The sequence below is a fragment of the Salmo salar genome, chromosome ssa09 (genome assembly GCF_905237065.1).
Source record: "Salmo salar chromosome ssa09, Ssal_v3.1, whole genome shotgun sequence".
NCBI classification, from domain to species: domain Eukaryota; kingdom Metazoa; phylum Chordata; class Actinopteri; order Salmoniformes; family Salmonidae; genus Salmo; species Salmo salar.
The window spans coordinates 125,771,474-125,793,108 of NC_059450.1; the positions used below are offsets into that span (position 1 = coordinate 125,771,474).

Sequence of the window (21,635 nt, forward strand, 5' to 3'; positions counted from 1 at the left end):
GTTCAGATTTCTGATCTCCTTGGTCCTAATTCCTATATGATAGGGTGCAACAGTGGTGGGAACAGAACATAGCCACAGGAAGTAGAGGTGCTGAGGGTGATGCAGCACCCCCTGAAAAATCTGAATTAATAAATATTAATATTTTTGGATTACTTTTTTGCTCACAAAAGTAGTACACTGGGCCTTTACTAGTCCAGCATTAGCGGACCGATGTAGCCTTCTGTAGCGCAGGCATAGTATTTTTTTCCCCCCATGTCTGTGGAACAGAATAAATTGTACTGATATCTCTGGTTACTGTAAACACCAGAAAAAAGGATGGCTGTAGAGAAGTTTATGAAAGTGATCAAGTGGGGAGCACATGATTTAAAAGTCTACTTTTGTGACTGCTTTGAGGCTTTCAAGCAAACAAGGAATATTTTGACATATGAGAGCACAACTAACACAAAAGGTAAAACCACTAGACTTGCTATGATACATATACCATGCAGGTTGCTCAGTGCACTTTCAACACATGAGAGTTTAACAATGGCTAAGTGAGAGAAAATGGTTATGGAATAAAATACAAATGGCTTACAAATGGACACATACCGGTCATAAGCCATCACTGCCAGAATAAGTAAGCACCCATTACATATACATTGCAGAAAAAGCCTGCAATATACAACCTTCGTGAGAGATTCCCTTTATTTCTGCTTCATGGCAAGAGGTGTAGAACTGCAGGAAATTTACTTGAAAACTGCAAAAAAATTAAAAATAATCAAGATGACAAACATTTTAGGAAGATGGACAGGTACACGGCTGTCCTGAAGTTAGGTGGGCAAAGAGTCCAGATCTGGCAGAATGGTTTTGGGTGTAGGGTCTTCCCAAAGATCACACTCAGCATCTGTTTGAGCATAGTCTGAAGGTAGGGAGGGCAGCACTCCTTGGTGCTCTGTAGTTATGCCATTAACTAGCTAATATGTTACAATACATGATAAACTGGACTGATTTTTACATTCAATTATAGCAACTATAAGTAAGAAAACACATAATTCAACATTACAAAAAGGAACTATCAGATTATGTTTTAGGGTTAAGGCCTAGTACCTTTTTACAAGCATGCCTGATTTTAACCATCCTAACGCCATACATTAAAGGATTGAAAAGTGGTGGACATATCAGAAAATTAACAAATAAAATATTGCGAAGTATAGGTGGAAGATCTGCAGTTTCATATCTGCCTTGTAGAATCACAAATAAACAGCCAAATAAGAAGTTCAGCATAGAGGCTATATGTGGTGTGCAAGTGTTAAATGCTTTCTGTTTTGTCTCTTTTGAAGAGTTTAAACATATTTGTAGAATTCTTACATATGAGTATATGGTAGGAAATATAGTACAAGAAACATAAACCGCAGTGACAAGAAGACCCCACACGTTATTCAGCATAGTATTTGAACAGGCAAGCTTGACTACTGAGTAGTTATCACAATACAGTCGGTCTAGAACGTTACCACAAAACTTCAGTCGCAAACTCAGGGAGATATTGACGGCATTGATGAAAAAAGAAGTCAACCAGGACAGCAGAATTAAGCCACAAATTATTTTAGGTGTCATAATATTATTATATCGTAGAGGATAACAAATAGAAATGTACCTGTCATAGGAAATAATTGCTAAATTACTAAATTCTGTTAGAGCACATGAGTACAACACATAAATCTGGAGAGAACAATAAAGAAGGGAAATATCATGTGTGTCAGAGAGTAAGTAAAACATGAGAGCAGGAAACAAACCAGTGCTCCCATACAACTGATTAACAAACAAAGCGCATAGAAACAGATACATGGGTTCATGAAGGCTTCTTTCAATGCAGATAACTCCAATAACCAAAGCATTGGCAAGAATGATGACAAAATATAATACAGTTACTACAGCAAAGTAGAAATACTTCAATTGTCCGATATCACCGTATGCAGCAAGCCTAAAGATCTTAAAGTGAGTAGAGTTTCCCATGGTCCTGGGATTTAGCAAAGATGTGCTGTCAATGTTTGAAGAAGAGGAGAAAATCTCCCTACTGTAGCTTACATATAAGTTAAATTGATGAAATCACAAAGAACAGACAACCTAAATGGATAATTCCTTGATTAGTTGATTCAGTAATAGATTTCCCCACATCTACAGTATACTCACCAAAATAGACTGCTTTTCATTCTCATGATAACATAATTCAAACAATATTTTACTTTGTATCCTGCACTCATGTAACTTATTACTTTCAAATGCAAAATAATACATTGATTACATGTATTCTAAATCCAAAATGAAGACTGCTCATTTCTAATCAATGATGTCCTGCTTAAACTCAGCTCCTCACTTGATTCTTATACTTGTGAGATATAAAAAAAAAAAAAGCCTGCCATGGTGTGATATGCAAAGGATTACCAGTACCTGGGGATACCTGGGGATAATTAGACATTTTCAGATTCAAGGAAACCATATACAGGAAAACAGATACCGTTTTGCATCACATGTCCTCCAGGGTGTTCAAATGCCTTTTTTAAATGACGTATCCACCCAAAACGCTCAATCTTATAATGTAAATAACACTAATATGTGAGAACAATATTTTTTGGGGAACAAATGTTTCATTTTGGCTTTTTAATAGGGATGATAGCAACATATGTAAATTGCTGTGGAAATCTGTTGCAGCTCAAGTTGACTAGAAAATCCACATTGCAATTTTTTCTCTATGGGCTGGCTGGCTAGCTTGCAAACATAGCTACGCACAATAATACCAAAGACAATATCAGTATGTGACGTAGCTAGTTAGCTTTAAAATTGCCTTATCAAACTGCACTATTTTAGGAGTCTACAATCTAATCATGTTCAACCTGCAGATAATTGTGCCTCACCGAGTGGAGTCTGACATTCGCAACGACACCATGCAGGTGACCCTGGACTGAAGAGGCAGAAAAATAGAAGAAATGTGCTACACTGTCTGTAAAATTACACATTTCTTGAGGTAGGAATATCGGTCCCGCTTTAAATGACATACAGCGTATAAAGGCTTCATAAAGCCTTCATAAACACTACATAAATGTGTTACAAATAATCTATAACCGTATGTCATGCTTTATAAAGGGTTCATAAGTTTGGCATAACTGTGTGACAATCACCGATGTCAAATATGACAAACTTGTGCTTTATAAAGTGTAGCATAAGTCCGCTTAATAATGGCCTTGTAAATCATTTTAAATTGAAGCTTCACAAAGCATTTATAAACCTGTCATGCATCTTGGTAGAGTATTGTAACGCCAGGATAGTGGGTTTGATTCCCAGGGCCACCCATACATAAAAATGTCTTCACACATTACTAAGTCACTTTGGATAAAAGCATCTGTTAAATTTGATATATTACATTTCTCTAAAACATTTCTAGGACGGTCCAAAATCTTTCCCTCTTGGGTATGCAGTCAATATTGGACTTGACCTCAACTTTCCACAAAATGCTGTGCTGCAGGATAAAACTCTAAAGTGCAGTCATGAACAGAAAAAAACATTGGTGAGTCCTTTTAAATCAGTTTTAATTTCATGTCTACTTCAGTTTCCCCCCCCCCCAAATTCCATTTTCTCATTTTAGTTTTACCATGTTTCCCCCAGTTTCTTCCAAACTTTTAAATAGAAAAACAGCAACGTTTGATTTTCTGTGTTCACAACAATGCTTATGTGATGATGTGAAAATCTAAGAAAATTCAATTTTTTTGTATAATTACCCTTTGTAGTTGCCCACTGTTGTTTGGTTAGAGGGTTTTCTGTAGTGCAGTAATCGCACATGTGATGATTATGTATTCCATATAGAGTGATTTGCATTGTGGCCACCAATGGAATGGGTAGAGTAAATGGCCAACACTCAGTATTATTCAGATGCCAGATATACATTCTACAGACCCTGTTGAGTACTCCCGACAATACTTTTACTCCGTCACCCAGACCAGTTTTTGCTCTATAAGCCAATATGTATTCCATATACTGTACAGTGATTCACATTTGGGGTATTTATGACCTTGGAACATGTTTTAAAACCCACATTTAATGCAAATGTCACCTTAATATGAACAAATATGAACCATTGTTCATTTTTAGACAATTACTTTTCATATATCATTAATAAATACAGGTTGTTGACACTTTTGTACTATCACGTGGTGGACTTGTATTTAGAATATTTCAGAAATTCCATTACCCGGAAGTACTTTTTATTGTTGCTCATGAGACACTGATCATGTGATGAGTTCGCAAATGAAATACCCAATTGTGGTGCCAACCTGACAGCGAAAAACAAGTAAATTAACCTTTATTTATTATAGTTTACATTAGTTTGTAGTAAAGTGTTGAGTTACATTACATACTGTAGCCACCTCAGTCGTTATTTCAAACTATAAACAACGTGAGCAGGTCTCATTGCCAACAATAGCGAAGCAGGCATTGTGACGTTGAACAACAAGCTGGGAATAGAACGTTCGGAAGGCGAGTTGGTGCCACAGTGCTCAATAGAACTAATAGGAGCTGCCAGGGTGAAAAATGCCCTAAAATAAGGCCTGTTTTTTTTCTGATTACTTCAAAATGACAGCAAGCAGCTGGGAAATATGGTCATATTATGAAACTGGGCACCACAGCGAATGCAATGAACTAGTTTTTATTTAAAAAAAAGTTATACAAAATTTCATGTGTCCAGCCTAGTCCTGTGTAATGTTTAATTCATTGCTGGACTTTTTGAAATTTAATGTAATTGTATTATTTTAGAAATGTACAAATAAAATGAAATGTATGGTTTAAACAGAAACAGAAATCTCTGACACATGCGAGAAGTACCTTATTTAGGGCTCCCGAGTGGCGCAGTGGTCTAAGACACTGCATATCAGTGCTAGGCAGTATCACAACCAGCTGTGATTGGGAGTCCCATAAGGCGGGACACAATTGGCCCAGCATCATCCGGGTTTGTAAAGAAGAATTTGTTCTGACTTGCCTAGTTAAATAAAGGTTACATTTAAAAATATATATTTTTTTGTTTTAGTAGTCGGTGATAATTTCCTAAGTGTTAATATATTTGTGTTTACATCATTAAGCCTTTATGTATGTGTTATGAATTACCAAAAGTGTCTGACTTTATATTAGGACTCGTTGGCTGGCCCTCGCTTCATACCCGTTGCCAAACCCACTGGCTCCAGGTCATCTACAAGACCCTGCTAGGTAAAGGCCCCCCTTATCTCAGCTCGCTGGTCAACATAGCAGCACCCACCCTTAGCACGTGCTCCAGCAGGTATATCTCTCTGGTCACCCCCAAAGCCAATTCCTCCTTTGGCCGCCTCTCCTTCCAGTTCTCTGCTACCAGTGACTGGAACGAACTACAAAAATCTCTGAAACTGGAAACACTTATCTCCCTCACTAGCTTTAAGCACCAGCTGTCAGAGCAGCTCACAGATCACTGCACCTGTACATAGCCCATCTATAATAACCCAAACAACTACCTCTTCCCCTATTGTATTTATTTTGCTCCTTTGCACCCCATTATTTCTATTTCTACTTTGCACTTTCTTCCACTGCAAATCTACCATTCCAGTGTTTTACTTGCTATATTGTATTTACTTTGCCACAATGGCCTTTTTTTTGCCTTTGCCTCCCTTATCTCACCTCATTTGCTCACATTGTATATAGACTTATTTTTCTACTGTATTATTGACTGTATGTTTGTTTTACTCCATGTGTAACTCTGTGTTGTTGTATGTGTCGAACTGATTTGCTTTATCTTGGCCAGGTCGTAATTGTAAATGAGAACTTGTTCTCAACTTGCCTACCTGGTTAAATAAAGGTGAAATAAAAATAAATAAAATAAATATGATACAAGGCATTTATGTACGTGTTATAAATGACTGAAGGGGCCTGACTTTAAAGTAAGTACTACAGGACACTACATAAAGTGTCAATAAATAGGTTATTAACGTTCTACTGATTTATGAAGGTTCTCTCATGATCCATAGGATACTGTACGGTGTGAGAGGTATTTAAATGGGTTGACGGACCTGCATAGCTTTTGTGTATCAGAGACAAGATGATTTGGAGTTGTCCAACCTGAGACCACAGCACCAGGTATTCCTCTTCTGTTCCCATGCTGGACACCAGGGCTTGATTACTACCTGTTACAATGGTGCCAACATTTTGTGGCTGATGTTTCAGTGGGGGAGTGAGTGAATGTGTCGAAAGACCTGATGGGCCCAATGCTGCACGGTGTGGCTCATTTTTGTTGTGTGCATGTTTGTGTACTGAGAAACATGTAACTTGCTTCCAGAAGAAAGCCACTTTCAGTTTCGTTAGGTTGGGGTCTTTCATCAAGGTAAGTGTTTCTTGGTGTAACGTCATCCCCAGGCTATTGCACACACAGCACATATAAGCCTGGGATAGCTACCATTCAAAGTTGGCCTTAGTGGGAGTGACCATAGAATTCAATAGGAGTGACTTTACTGAGTAAAGTATTTGTCATTGTCACTAGTTAACACAGTCAGAAAGTCATAACTATGGCTAAACCCTGCCCATTTCCACAATTTATCTTCTGAAAATTAGATTTTAAACCTAACCCTAACTAATGAAGGTCAAATTTGGTGTAATGTGACTTACTTTAGAGCGTATTCCAATCCTTCGACCCAACATGTGACCCTTTACAAAGAACATGGTTATATCATATCCAACATAGTGGGTTATGTCACATTTGACAATGATGATTATGTCACACAGTTATGACACATTTATGAAGCCTTTATAAGCTGAGTGTAATTTAAAGCTGGACTGGTATGTTGCAAAAATATGACCAATGGCTCATTTGAGAGAAGACAACCTCCCGCGTTATGACATCGGCCAGTATTCAAATCTGTATCAAATTCGTGCCCAGGTTTGGGCAAGGACAGGGAAGGAAGAAACACTGTTTCATATGGTCAAACTGACATTCTTAAATAACGAACGTAGTTTGGTTGGCTGGTACAGCATATCAGAAGAATACACATTAAAGCTAAAATCTGCAGTTGAAACAATTAAACAACAAGGATCGGCATTGAGCAGGTATTCCCCACATTTTCAAATAGTACATTTATATTTTCCAACGGGGCTATACATTTGGGTAAGGTTTTTTTCTCACCTGAGTAGCCTCGTTTCACTGCCAAAAATAAAATTAAACCATCTAGTGTTCAGCTAAATAACAACACAATGCCAAATACAGGTAGGCTAGTCAAATAATTAACATCCAATCACATTAACTGCTACTCTCTCGCGGGAAATCTTCACTCTTGCGCAGACATTTAGAAACGAAACATGACAATTTTAAAAATAAGCCACAGGAGTTTTTGGAGCGAGCATAATGACGACTTTCGAGTAATAAGACATGTATAAAAGCAACAGATACAATTAATAAGAAGGAGCTAGAAGCTTCTTATATGGTGAGCTACCAAGTGGCTAGGACAGGCAAGCCCCATACTATCGTGGAGGTCTTAATTCTTCCTGCTGCCGCGGATATGGCTGGGACAATGCTGGGGGAAAAGGGCAAGAAAACTATACCGACAATGCCTTCATCAAACAACACTGTTTCACAAGCATCAGTGACATGGCAGGAGATGTTTTGAAACAATTACTGCTTCGCATACAAGCCAGTGAATTCTATGCATTACAGCTGGATGAGTCAACAGATGTGGCGGGCCTGGCACAGCTCCTGGTATATGTACGTTACGTTTATGGTGGGTCAATTAAGGAAGACATCCCCTTCTGCAAACCACTGGAAACCAGGACAACATGAGAGGATATTTTTTAAAGTACTGGACAGCTAGGTGACATCAAATGGACTTTGGTGGTCAAGATGTGTTGGTATCGGGCCTCCCGGACGGCGCAGTGGACTAAGGCAATGCATCGTGGTGCTAGCTGTGCCACCAGAGATTCAGATTTCTAGCGCAAGCTCTGTCGCAGCCGGCCGCAACCGGGAGGCCCTTGGGGCGGCGCACAATTGGCCCAGCGTCTGTCCGGGTTAGGGAGGGTTTGGCCGGCAGGGACATCCTTGTCTCATCATGCACTAGCGACTCCTGTGTCGGGTCGGGAGCAGTGCACGCTGACCAGGTCGCCAGGTGTACAGTGTTTCGTCCGACACATTGGTGCGGGTGGCTTCCGGGTTGGATGTGCATTGTGTCAAGAAGCAGTGCGGCTAGGTTGGGTTGTGTTCCGGAGGACGCATGGCTCTCGAACTTCACCTCTCCCAAGTCCGTGCGGGAGTTGCAGTGATGAGACAAGACTGTAACTACTACCAATTGGATACCACGAAATTGGGGAGAAAAAGGGGTAAAAAAAAATGTGTTGGTATCTGTACTGATGGCGCAAAAGCCATGACAGGGAGACGTAGTGGAGTGGTAACGCATGTGCAAGCAGTGGCTCCCGACGCCAATTGGGTATACTGCAGCATTCACCGAGAGGTTCTTGCTGCCAAGGGAATGCCTGACAGCTTGAAAGACGTTTTGCACACTACAGTGTAAATAGTTAAGCAAGGCCCCTGAACTCTTGTGTATTTTCTGCATTATGCAATGATATGGGCAGCGACAATGTAACGCTATTACAACATACAGAAATAAGCTGGTTATCAAGGGGCAAAGTATTGACAGGTTATTTTGAATTGAGAGACGAGATTAAAGTTTTTTTTACTGACCATAATTTTCGCTTGTCTGACCGCTTGCATGATGACTCAAGCTTACGGACAATGTCAAATGTGATATAGCGAGGGCACCTGAGTGAGCTGGGTGCGCAATTACGCAGGTACTTTCTCAAAACGGACGACACAAACAACTGGATTCGTTATCCCTTTCAAGCCCTGCCTCCAGTCTTCTTACCAATATCTGAACAAGAGAGCCTCATCGAAATTGCAACAAGCAGTTCTATGAAAATGTACATTTAAAACTTGTTGTGGATAGGGGGCAGTATTTTCACGGCCGGATGAAAAAAACGTACCCGATTTAAACTGGTTACTACTCTTGCCCAGAAACGGGAATATGCATATTATTAGTAGATTTGCATAGAAAACACTCTGAAGTTTCTAAAACTGTTTGAATGGTGTCTGTGAGTATAACAGAACTCATATGGCAGGCAAAAACCTGAGAAGATTCCAAGCAGGAAGTGGCCTGTCTGTAAATTTGTAGTTCTTCTTTTGGTTCTCTATCAAAACTACAGTATCTGAGCTGTTACGAAGCACTTTGTAAGGCTTCCATTGGCTCTCAAAAGCCTTCAGAATGCGAATTGAGGTGTCTCCTGTCTCTGGGCAGAGTATACTAGCACAGTTTGTCAGTGGTCTGCCTAGTGACAAGAGATTGGAGATGCGCGGTCCCGCGACCATGCTGTTTTTTCTTTTCTCTCTATGAATGAATACACTATTGTCCGGTTGGAATATTATCGCTATTTTACGAGAAAAATACCATAAAATTTGATTTTAAACAACGTTTGACATGCTTCTAACCTGTTTAGGATAGGGGGCAGTATTTTCATTGCCGGATAAAAAACGTACCTGATTTAATCTGGTTATTACTCTTGCCCAGAAACTAGAATATGCATATAATTGTTTGATTTGGATAGAAAACACCCTAATGTTTCTAAAACTGTTTGAATGGTGTCTGTGAGTATAACAGAACTCATATGGCAGGCCAAAACCTGAGAAGATTGCATACAGGAAGTGCCCTCTCTGACCATTTCTTGGCCTTCTATAGTCTCTTTATGGAAAATAGAGGATCTCTGCTGTACCGTGACATTTTCTAAGGCTCCCATAGGCTCTCAGAAGGCGCCAGAACGGGGAATGATGACTCTGCAGTCCCTGGCTGAAAAACAGTAGCGCATTTGGATAGTGGTCGATCTGAGAACAATGAAACGGGTGCGCGCGTGCACGTGAAGAGTCCATTTTCATTTTCAGTCTATGAACGAAAACGACGTCTCCCGGTCGGAATATTACAAGAAAAATCGCATAAAAATTGATTTTAAACAACTTTTGACATGCTTCGAAGTACAGTAATGGAATATTGTAAAATGTTTGTCACGATACGCGCCGGCGCGTCACCCTTCGCATAGTGTCTTGAACGCAAGAACAAAACGCCGCTATTTGGATATAACTACGGATTATTTGGAACAAAAACAACATTGGTGTGGAAGTAGAAGTCCTGGGAGTGCATTCTGACAAAGAACAGCAAAGGTAATCCAATTTTTCTTATAGTAAATCTGAGTTTGGTGAGTGCCAAACTTGGTGGGTGTCAAAATAGCTAGTCTGTGATGGCCGGGCTATCTACTCAGAATATTGCAAAATGTGCTTTCACCGAAAAGCTATTTTAAAATCGGACACCGCGATTGCATAAAGGAGTTCTGTATCTATAATTCTTAAAATAATTGTTATGTTTTTTGTGAACGTTTATCGTGAGTAATTTAGTAAATTCACCGGAAGTGTTCGGTGGGTATGCTAGTTCTGAACGTCACATGCTAATGTAAAAGCTGGTTTTTGATATAAATATGAACTTGATTGACCAAACATGCATGTATTGTATAACATAATGTCCTAGGAGTGTCATCTGATGAAGATCATCAAAGGTTAGTGCTGCATTTAGCTGTGGTTTTGTTTTTTGTGACATTATATGCTAGTTTGAAAAATGGGTGTCTGATTATTTCTGGCTGGGTACTCTGCTGACATAATCTAATGTTTTGCTTTCGCTGTAAAGCCTTTTTGAAATCGGACAGTGTGGTTAGATAAAGGAGAGTCTTGTCTTTAAAATGGTGTAAAATAGTCATATGTTTGAAAAATGGAAGTTTTTGTATTTTTGAGGAATTTGTAATTCGCACCACGCCTATCATTGGATATTTGAGCAGGTGTTCCGCTAGCGGAACGTCTAGATGTAAGAGGTTAAACAGCGTTTGACATGCTTAGAAGTACGGTAATGGAATATTCTGAAATCTTTTGTCACGATACGCGCCGGCGCGTCACCCTTCGGATAGTGTCTTGAACGCAAGAACAAAATGCCGCTATTTGGATATAACTATGGATTATTTGGAACAAAAACAACATTGGTGTGGAAGTAGAAGTCCTGGGAGTGCATTCTGACAAAGAACAGCAAAGGTAATCCAATTTTTCTTATAGTAAATCTGAGTTTGGTGAGTGCCAAACTTGGTGGGTGTCAAAATAGCTAGCCTGTGATGGCCGGGCTATCTACTCAGAATATTGCAAAATGTGCTTTCACCGAAAAGCTATTTTAAAATCGGACACCGCGATTGCATAAAGGAGTTCTATATCTATAATTCTTAAAATAATTGTTATGTTTTTTGTGAACGTTTATCGTGAGTAATTTAGTAAATTCACCGGAAGTGTTCGGTGGGTATGCTAGTTCTGAACGTCACATGCTAATGTAAAAGCTGGTTTTTGATATAAATATGAACTTGATTGACCAAACATGCATGTATTGTATAACATAATGTCCTAGGAGTGTCATCTGATGAAGATCATCAAAGGTTAGTGCTGCATTTAGCTGTGGTTTTGTTTTTTGTGACATTATATGCTAGTTTGAAAAATGGGTGTCTGATTATTTCTGGCTGGGTACTCTGCTGACATAATCTAATGTTTTGCTTTCGCTGTAAAGCCTTTTTGAAATCGGACAGTGTGGTTAGATAAAGGAGAGTCTTGTCTTTAAAATGGTGTAAAATAGTCATATGTTTGAAAAATTGAAGTTTTTGTATTTTTGAGGAATTTGTAATTCGCACCACGCCTATCATTGGATATTGGAGCAGGTGTTCCGCTAGCGGAACGTCTAGATGTAAGAGGTTAAACAGCGTTTGACATGCTTAGAAGTACGGTAATGGAATATTCTGAAATCTTTTGTCACGATACGCGCCGGCGCGTCACCCTTCGGATAGTGTCTTGAACGCAAGAACAAAATGCCGCTATTTGGATATAACTATGGATTATTTGGAACAAAAACAACATTGGTGTGGAAGTAGAAGTCCTGGGAGTGCATTCTGACAAAGAACAGCAAAGGTAATCCAATTTTTCTTATAGTAAATCTGAGTTTGGTGAGTGCCAAACTTGGTGGGTGTCAAAATAGCTAGCCTGTGATGGCCGCGCTATCTACTCAGAATATTGCAAAATGTGCTTTCACCGAAAAGCTATTTTAAAATCTGACATAGCGATTGCATAAAGGAGTTCTGTATCTATAATTCTTAAAATACTTGTTATGTATTTTGTCAACGTTTATCATGAGTAACTTAGTAAATTCACCGGAAGTTTTGGGTGTGAATGCATGTTCTGAACATCACATGTTAACCTGTTATGGCTAGGGGCAGTATTTTCACGGCTGGATAAAAAACGTACCCGATTTAATCTGGTTACTACTCCTGCCCAGTAACTGGAATATGCATATAAATATTGGCTTTGGATAGAAAACACTCCAAAGTTTCTAAAAGTGTTTGAATGGTGTCTGTGAGTATAACAGAACTCATATGGCAGGCAAAAACCTGAGAAGATTTCATGCAGGAAGTGGCCTGTCTGACAAGGTGTCGTTCTTCTTGTCTCTGTTTATTGAAGAGTGAGGATCTTTGCTGTCCCGTGACACTTCCTACGGCTGCCATAGGCTCTCAGAAGGCGGGAAAACACTGAATCGTGGCTTTGCAGGCTCTGGCTGAAACAAAGTAGCGCGTTTGGGTAGTGGCTGGTTACAGTACTGTGAGACTCAGGCTCGTGCCCGCGTCGACCGAAAGCTTTGTTTTCTTTCCTCTGTTTAGCTAAATGGACATTCCCGGTCGGAATATTATTCGGATATTATTCGGATATAACGATGGATTATTTTGGACCAAACCAACATTTGTTATTGAAGTAGCAGTCCTGGGAGTGCATTCTGACGAAGACAACAAAAGGTAATCAAACTTTTATAATAGTAAATCTGATATTGGTGAGTGCTAAACTTGCCGGGTGTCTAAATAGCTAGCCCGTGATGGCTGGGCTATGTACTTAGAATATTGCAAAATGTGCTTTCACCAAAAAGCTATTTTAAAATCGGACATATCGAGTGCATAGAGGAGTTCTGTATCTATAATTCTTTAAATAATTGTTATGCTTTTTGTGAACGTTTATCGTGAGTAATTTAGTAAATTGTTAGCAAATTCCTCCGGAAGATTGCGGGGGGTATGCTAGTTCTGAACGTCACATGCTAATGTGAAAAGCTGTTTTTTGATATAAATATGAACTTGATTGAACAAAACATGCAGGTATTGTATAACATAATGTCCTAGGTGTGTCATCTGATGAAGATCATCAAAGGTTAGTGCTGCATTTAGCTGTCTTCTGGGTTTTTGTGACATTATATGCTATCTTGAAAAATGTGTGTCTGATTATTTCTGGCTTGGTACTCTGCTGACATAATCTAATGTTTTGCTTTCGCTGTAAAGCCTTTTTGAAATCGGACAGTGTGGTTAGATAAAGGAGAGTCTTGTCTTTAAAATGCTGTGAAATAGTAATATGTTTGAAAAATTGAAGTTTTTGTATTTTTTAGGAATTTGTCATTCGCTCCACACCTATCATTGAATATTGGAGCAGGTGTTCCGCTAGCAATATTCTGATTAGATAGCTTGCCATCACAGGCTAGCTATTTTGACACCCACCAAGTTTGACCCTCACCAAACTCAGAGTTACTATAAGAAAAATTCTATTACCTTTGCTGTTCTTCGTCAGAATGCACTCCCAGGACTTCTACTTCTATAACAAATGTTGGTTTGGTTCAAAATAATCCATAGTTATATCCAAATAGCAGCGTTTTGTTCGTGCGTTCAAGACACTATCCGAGGGTGACGAAGGGTTACGCGCCCGACGCGTTTCGTGACAAACAAATTCTAAATATTCCATTACCGTACTTCGAAGCATGTCAACCGCTGTTTAAAATCAATTTTTATGCTATTTTTCTCGTCAAAAACGATAATATTCCGACCGGGAGTCGTTGTTTTCGTTCAAAGACGAAATAATAAAAACTTGGTGTCGCCTCGTGCACGCGCCTCCAGTCTCTGTTCTCTGATCGACCCTATCTAAACGCGGTAGTGTTTTTCAGCCAGGGCCTGCAAAGACATCATTCAGCTTTTTGCCGCCTTCTGAGAGCCTATGGGAGCCGTAGGAAGTGTCACGTTACAGCAGAGATCCCCTGTTTTGGATAGAGATGATCAAGAAGGCCAAGAAATGGTCAGAGAGGGCGCTTCCTGTTTGGAATCTTCTCAGGTTTTGGCCTGCCAAATGAGTTCTGTTATACTCACAGACACCATTCAAACAGTTTTAGAAACTTTGGAGTGTTTTCTATCCAAAGCTAATAATTATATGCATATTTTAGTTTCTGGGCAGGAGTAATAATCAGATTAAATCGGGTACGTTTTTTATCCGGCCGTGAAAATACTGCCCCCTATCCATAACAGGTTAAAGAGAGTCTTGACATTAAAATGGTGTAAAATAGTCGTATGTTTCAAAAATTGAAATTATAGCATTTTTGAGGTTTTTGTATTTCGCGCCACTCTGTACCATTGGATATTGGCATGGCGTTCCGCTAGCGCAACCCCGTTCCGCCTGCGGAACCCCTAGCCAACAGCCAATAGCATCGCACGGCGCGAAATACAAAACCAACTAAAATACCACAATTCAATTTTCTCAAACAATCAACTATTTTACACCATTTTAAAGATAAGACTCTCGTTAATCTAACCACATTGTCCGATTTCAAAAAGGCTTTACAGCGGAAGCAAAACATTAGATTATGTCAGGAGAGTACTCAGCCAAAAAATAATCACACACCCATTTTCAAAGCAAGCATATATGTCACAAAAACCCAAACCACAGCTAAATGCAGCACTAACCTTTGATGATCTTCATCATATGACACTCCTCGGACATTATGTTATACAATACAGGCATGTTTTGTTCAATCAAGTTCATATTTATATCAAAAAACAGCTTTTTACATTAGCATGTGACGTTCAGAAATAGCATACCCACCGGAAACTTCCGGTGAATTTACTAAATTACTCATGATAAACGTTGACAAAATACATAACAAGTATTTTAAGAATTATAGATACAGAACTCCTTTATGCAATCGCAATGTCAGATTTTAAAATAGCTTTTCGGCGAAAGCACATTTTGCAATATTCTGAGTACATAGCTCGGCCATCATGGCTAGCTTTTTTGACACCCACCAAGTTTGGGACAACCTAAAGTCAGAATTACTATTAGAAAAATTGGATTACCTTTGCTGTTCTTCGTCAGAATGCACTCCCAGGACTTCTACTTCAACAACAAATGTTGTTTTGGTTCCAAATAATCCATAGTTATATTGAAATAGCTCCGTTTTGTTCGTGCATTCAGGTCACTATCCGAAGGGTGTCGCGCGAGCGCATTTCGTGACAAAAAGTGTCAAAATATTCCATTACCGTACTTAGAAGCATGTCAAACGCTGTTTAAAATGAGTTTTTTTGCTATTTTTCTCTTAAAATAGTGATAATATTCAAACGAGTATTCTCGTGACCGTGCATCTCCAGTGTCACTGTCCCCAGGCTGACCACTCACAAATTCTGCTGCTGTTCTTTGCCCAGAGACAGGAGACACCCCATTCCACTTTCTGGCAGCTTTAGAGAGCCAAGGAAGCCTTAGAAAATGTCACGTTACAGCACAGATGCTGTATTTATTGTTCACCGGACGTGCTTGTTGCACCCTCGACAACTACTATGATTATTATTATTTGACCATGCTGGTCATTTATGAACATTAACATATTGACCATGTTCTGTTATAATATCCACCCTGCACAGCCAGAAGAGGACTGGCCACCCCTCATAGCCTGGTTCCTCTCTAGGTTTCTTCCTAGGTTTTTGGCCTTTCTAGGGAGTTTTTCCTAGGGAGTTTTTCCTAGCCACCGTGCTTCTTTCACATGCTTTGCTTGCTGTTTGGGGTTTTAGGCTGGGTTTCTGTACAGCACTTTGAGAATATCAGCTGATGTACGAAGGGCTATATAAAAATAAATTTGATTTGATTTGATTTTGATATTTTCGATAGAGATGCAACAGAAGGACAACAAATTGTCAGACAGGGCACTTCCTGTATGGAATCTTCTCAGGTTTTGGCCTGCCATATGAGTTCTGTTATACTCACAGACACCATTCAAACACTTTTAGAAACTGTATAGTGTTTTCTATCCAAATCTACTAATTATATGCATATTCTAGTTTCTGGGCAGGAGTAGTAACCAGATTTAATCGGGTACGTTTTTTATCCGGCCGTGAAAATACTGCCCCCTATCCCAAAGAAGTTAATCATAAACCACTGCCAGATTTCTGGATGGGGCTGCGCTCACAGTTTCTTGCCTTGGCAAATCACGCTGTTAAGACACTGATGCCCTTTGCAACCACGTACCTACAGTTGAAGTCGGAACTTTACATACACTTACGTTGGAGTGATTAAAACTCTCTTTTCAACCACTCCACAAATTTCTTGTTAACAAACTATAGTTTTGGCAAGTCGGTTAGGACATCTACTCTGTGCATGACACAAGTAATTTTTTCAACAATTGTTTACAGACAGATTATTTCACTTAAAATTCACTGTATCACAATTCCAGTGGGTCAGAAGTTTACATACACTAAGTTGACTGTGCCTTTAAACAGCTTGGAAAATTCCCCAAAATGATGTCATGGCGGCTTTAGAAGCTTCTGATAGGCTAATTGACATCATTTGAATCAATTGGAGGTGTACCTGTGGATGTATTTCAAGGCCTACCTTCAAACTCAGAGCCTCTTTGCTTGACATCATGAGAAAATCAAAAGAAATCAGCCAAGAACCCAGAAGAAAAATTGTAGACCTCCACAAGTCTGGTTGGGAGCAATTTCCAAACGCCTGAAGGTACCACGTTCATCTGTACAAACAATAGTACGCAAGTATAAACACCATGGGACCACGCAGCCATCATGACGCTCAGGAAGGAGATGTGTTCTGTCTTCTAGAGATTAACGTACTTTGGTGCGAAAAGTGCAAATCAATCCCAGAACAACCGCAAAGGATCTTGTGATGATGCTGGAGGAAACAGGTACAAAAGTATCTATATCCACAGTAAAACGAGTCCTATATCGACATAACCTGAAAGGCCGCTCAGCAAGGAAGAAGCCACTGCTCCAAAACCGCCATAAAAAAGCCAGAATACGGTTTGCAACTGCACATGGGGACAAAGATCATACTTTTTGGAGAAATGTTATCTGGTCTGATGTAACAAAAATATAACTATTTGGCCATAATGACAATCGTTATGTTTGGAGGAAAAAGGGTGTGGCTTGCAAGCCGAAGAACACCATCCCAACCGTGAAGCAGGGGTGTGGCAGCATCATGTTGTGAGGGTGCTTTGCTGCAGGAGGGACTGGTGCACTTCACAAAATAGATGGCATCATGAGGTGGGAAAATTGTGTGGATATATTGACGCAACATCTCAAGACATCAGTCAGGAAGGTAAAGCTTGGTCGCAAATGCGTCTTCCAAATGGACAATGACCCCAAGCATACTTCCAAAGTTGTGGCAAAATGGCTTAAGGACAACAAAGTCAAGGTATTGGAGTGGCCATCACAAAGCCCTGACCTCAATCCTATAGAAGATTTGTGGGCAGAACTGAAAAAGTGTGTGCGAGCAAAGAGGCCTACAAACCTGACTCAGTTACACCAGCTCAGTCAGGAGGAATGGGCCAAAATTCACCCAACTTATTGTGGGAAGCTTGTGTAAGGCTACCTGAAATGTTTGACCCAAGTTAAACAATTTAAAGGCAATGCTACTAAATACTAATTGATTGTATGTAAACTTCTGACCCACTGGGAATGTGATGAAAGAAATATAAGCTGAAATAAATAATTCTCTCTACTATTATTCTGACATTTCACTTTCTTAAAATAAAGTGGTGATCCTAACTGACCTAAGGGCATTTTTACTATGATTAAATGTCAGGAATTGTGAAAAACTGAGTTTAAATGTATTTGGCTAAGGTGTATGCAAACTTCCGACTTCAACTGTGTGTGAGAGTGGATTCTCGGGCCCTCACTAGCATGAAAACTAAATACAGGCACAGACTGTGAGACTCAACAATACAACCCAACACTGCAGAGTTATTTGCATCCTTTCAAGCACACCCTTCTCATTAACCTGTTGTGAGTTATTCACCATTTTCGATGAACAAATACGTTTTTATATGTAAGATGGCTAAATAAAGAGCAAAATTGATTATTATTATATTATTATTTGTGCTCTGGTCCTATAAGAGCTCTTTGTCACTTCCCACGAGCCGGGTTGTGACAAAAACTCACACTCGTTCTTATGTTTAATAAATGTATCGTATAGTGTTTGTGTGGCAGGCTTACAATGATGGCAAAAAACAACATTTGAGAATGCACTGACACTGGTGCTAGAGGGGGTACACAGCTGGAGGTTGAATATTTGGAGGGGTACGGGACTATAAAAAGTTTGGGAACCACTGGCCTAGGATTTGTATATATATTCTGCATCCTTATATACCATTAGTCTGTGTGATTAACGGGGACTGAGCTAGAGCAGTGTTTGTGAGTTAAGGGCGTGTCACGAAGGGGCCGGGGGCCCGGGTCTTTTCACAAAAACGTCTGTAGAGTCCGAATGGTTTGAGCTACAAACTATAAAAAGCTATCTATGAAAAGCTGAGATGCACATGTATCATGTTTTGCTCTATGATGCTCACAAGCGACACAAGAGTTGTTAGAAGGTGAGGGGTTCATCTACATTGAAGATCATAGGAAATCCCAGGATATAGTGTCTTCAATACTGTAATAAGCTCACATAGTTGCTGTCACAAACTCCACACAGTTGTCGCTGACTAGTTGTATATTTCCCACTGAGCAAACTATTTATGTACTTACATCATCCATAAAATTCATTTTGATCAGATTGATTTTGCTTTGATTTTGCTTAGGCAGACCTGTTTTTTTTTATTGAAATGTTTCCATAAAACTCATGAGTGCAACTGTTTATGTCAAATTGTTTGTATTGTACTTGTAGCCTGGGTTGTCCTGCAAATAAAATGGTAAAACACTTAATTGTTAGGCTAAATATAAGCGCTGGACATGCAGCCAACACTATCATATGTCTCATGTATGTGCACCATGTACAATAAAGACATGGTTCAGTGAAGCCAGCCTAAAGCCTCTGACAAAGGGACGGTTTCTGAGACTCAGATTAGTATAGTCCTGGACTAAAACACAATCATTGGAGAATGTTAGTCTTGTTCTCTACCACAGAAGGCAGGTATTTGAGTACTGTTGATGGGTTACCTTGATCCACAACAGTCTGACGAGAGGTTATCTATTAGTCTGGTAGTGGTAGTCTGGCCCCAGATCTGTTTGTGTTATCATTCCAACTCCTTGTCATGTATGGAATGACAAGGAGTGTATTGTTTGCACAAACAGACTGTTACCCAGGCTACATAGTTAGGGCTCTGTAGTTTTTCCTGACTATATGTGACTTGTTTCAGGAAAATAGGGCTATGTCACGCGTCACTACTTCACAGGAGAGGTATTTGAATGTAAACTGTTAAAAAAATCTAAATGCATATTTCTTTTCAGAAATGCTTTCTGGAACATGTGAACTTTCATGTGCCTTAATAACAAACATGTGTAAATGCCATGTGTAAATACGAATACAATTGAATCCTACAGACGAAGAACCATATATGTGACAATTTTTCCATTTTAAGATAATCAGTTATTTTTATATTATTCATTGTGTGTACCACATTGGGTGTTTTATGGTTGACAAATAATTCACCATACTCATATCTTCCAACAACAATTGATATTTTTTTGTTATTTCAAAAAATACTTTTTTTATTGCCGTTTTAATTTTTAGAATGTGGAAGAACAGTATATCTCCAGTGAAGATTTCAGTTTGTGGAAGAACAGTATATGTGACATTTTGCATGACACTTGTAAGATGTCCTTTTTTAATACCTGATATGATGTTTTAAGTACTTTCAAGTACAGATGCCCTTCATGTAAATAACTTAAATGCAATATGTAGTTAATTCATTTAATGGAGGTTCATTTAAAGGTGGTCTATCAACTTTAGCACCGATGACTTTTCTTAAAAGTTGAGTCATGAAATCTTAGTCTCATTTAAAATGAAGCCCTCAATGTGAACATACCATAGAATAACTGCAAAAATAGAATACAATTAAATTAATTCAATCAAAAGAAGTACAACTTGTACATATCAAATATGGATCAATGTGATGTGCCAATATGCATGTCCATTATGCAGGTCCCTAAGGTCAATATTACAAAACGTTCAGAAAACCATTCTCTTTGCGTTTAACACTATGATCTGCAATTAAGTTTTGAATTGCGTTAAACCCATGCTAAAGACAAGAAACGTCCTGTACTGAGGTGACAGCAGTAAATAAGTATTAACTGCTTAGAGTTGATGCTAAATGTGGTGACAGAGATGTATATTGTAATGAATAAAAAAAGGGAATCATTAGGATATTTTATTGTTAGAACAACATGTTGCATGTTGATGGGATGTTAGTAAACTATTCTCTGTGCAATACATGTGACTTTTAACCACCTCACTGAAGTGGTCTGTAGTCCAGCTGGTCGCTTGAGAACAGAATCTGGGAGGTGACTGAAGTCTTCACATTGCATCCTCATCACCTTGAATGGTTTTGCTGGTTGTGCTTGTTGTTTCTCGTATGGGACAGTGTAGAAACTGTTGAACAGATGCAGCTTGCGCTCATCAATCAACTTTCCACAATCCTTTCTGCACGTCGTGGAACACGCTCTTCCCTGCAGGATACAGTGTAACGTTACATATAACTAGCTAGCTACTGTAGCCATGTCGAATCATCCGGTGGATGGACAAAAAGTAGCTAGCTATGTTTCTTCTATAATCTAGCAATAACATTTGTAACGATAATGTATAAGTTAGTAGCCAACGAACTTTAGCTAATATGTTTTCTCTATAGTTACAAATTAGACAACCCAGAACATACATGTTAGTTACTGTACTCTATAGCTAGCTAGCTTGATTGTTTGATATACGGTTCTTCCACATACCTCTTTTGGACAGCTTTTCCCAGTTTTTTCTTGACCCTTACGATTTGTATAGGGTTTTCCCGCATCCCGTAAGATCTTCCTTTGCCTGTCTTTCCATTCTTTTAGTTTTGTTTTACGTTTCTTTCCCACATTTCGGTGATTTTCATCAGCAACAGAAAAGTTGTGCGCTTGTCCGTCCATTCTGAGTGGTGCACATAAACGGTTATTCCACGAGAGCCTATCTTTAAATTTAAACATATTGTTAATTAGCGCGTGGAAAGCTTGTGAAACCGGTTCACTATATAAAAAGGGTGTCCAATAATGATTTTTCATGTATATCTCGTTTTTTTTTAAAATGTCACATATACGGTTCTTCGTCTGTAGGATTCAATTGTTAAATTATGAGCCTAGTTGGTTTAGCCGCGGAAAAGCCAGGAACCTTCCTGTTAGGCATGATTGGCTGAGATGCCGAGAGATGAGTTCAGATTGGTCTGCCATGT

At 39.2% G+C, this 21,635-nt stretch overlaps 1 protein-coding gene and 1 long non-coding RNA gene across 2 annotated transcripts; both read right to left on the reverse strand.

Annotated features, from left to right (window-relative positions):
• Positions 1-1,059: 1,059 nt before the first annotated feature.
• Positions 1,060-2,170, reverse strand: LOC106612774 (olfactory receptor 11A1). The gene has a single exon (XM_014214248.2). It carries the CDS (start codon positions 1,990-1,992, stop codon positions 1,060-1,062), a length of 933 nt encoding a protein of 310 aa, XP_014069723.2. The 5' UTR covers positions 1,993-2,170.
• Positions 2,171-20,573: 18,403 nt separating this feature from the next.
• On the reverse strand, positions 20,574-21,428 carry LOC123724144 (uncharacterized). Its single transcript, XR_006756829.1, has 2 exons — positions 21,157-21,428; positions 20,574-20,886 (listed from the first exon to the last, which is right to left on the reverse strand). It is a non-coding gene; the product is annotated as an uncharacterized lncRNA (long non-coding RNA).
• Between the last annotated feature and the right edge of the window lie 207 nt (positions 21,429-21,635).

Bases quoted from the DNA above. Each gene is read 5' to 3' on its own strand.
- LOC106612774 (XM_014214248.2), bottom strand. From the start codon at position 1,992: ATGGGAAACTCTACTCACTTTAAGATCTTTAGGCTTGCTGCATACGGT.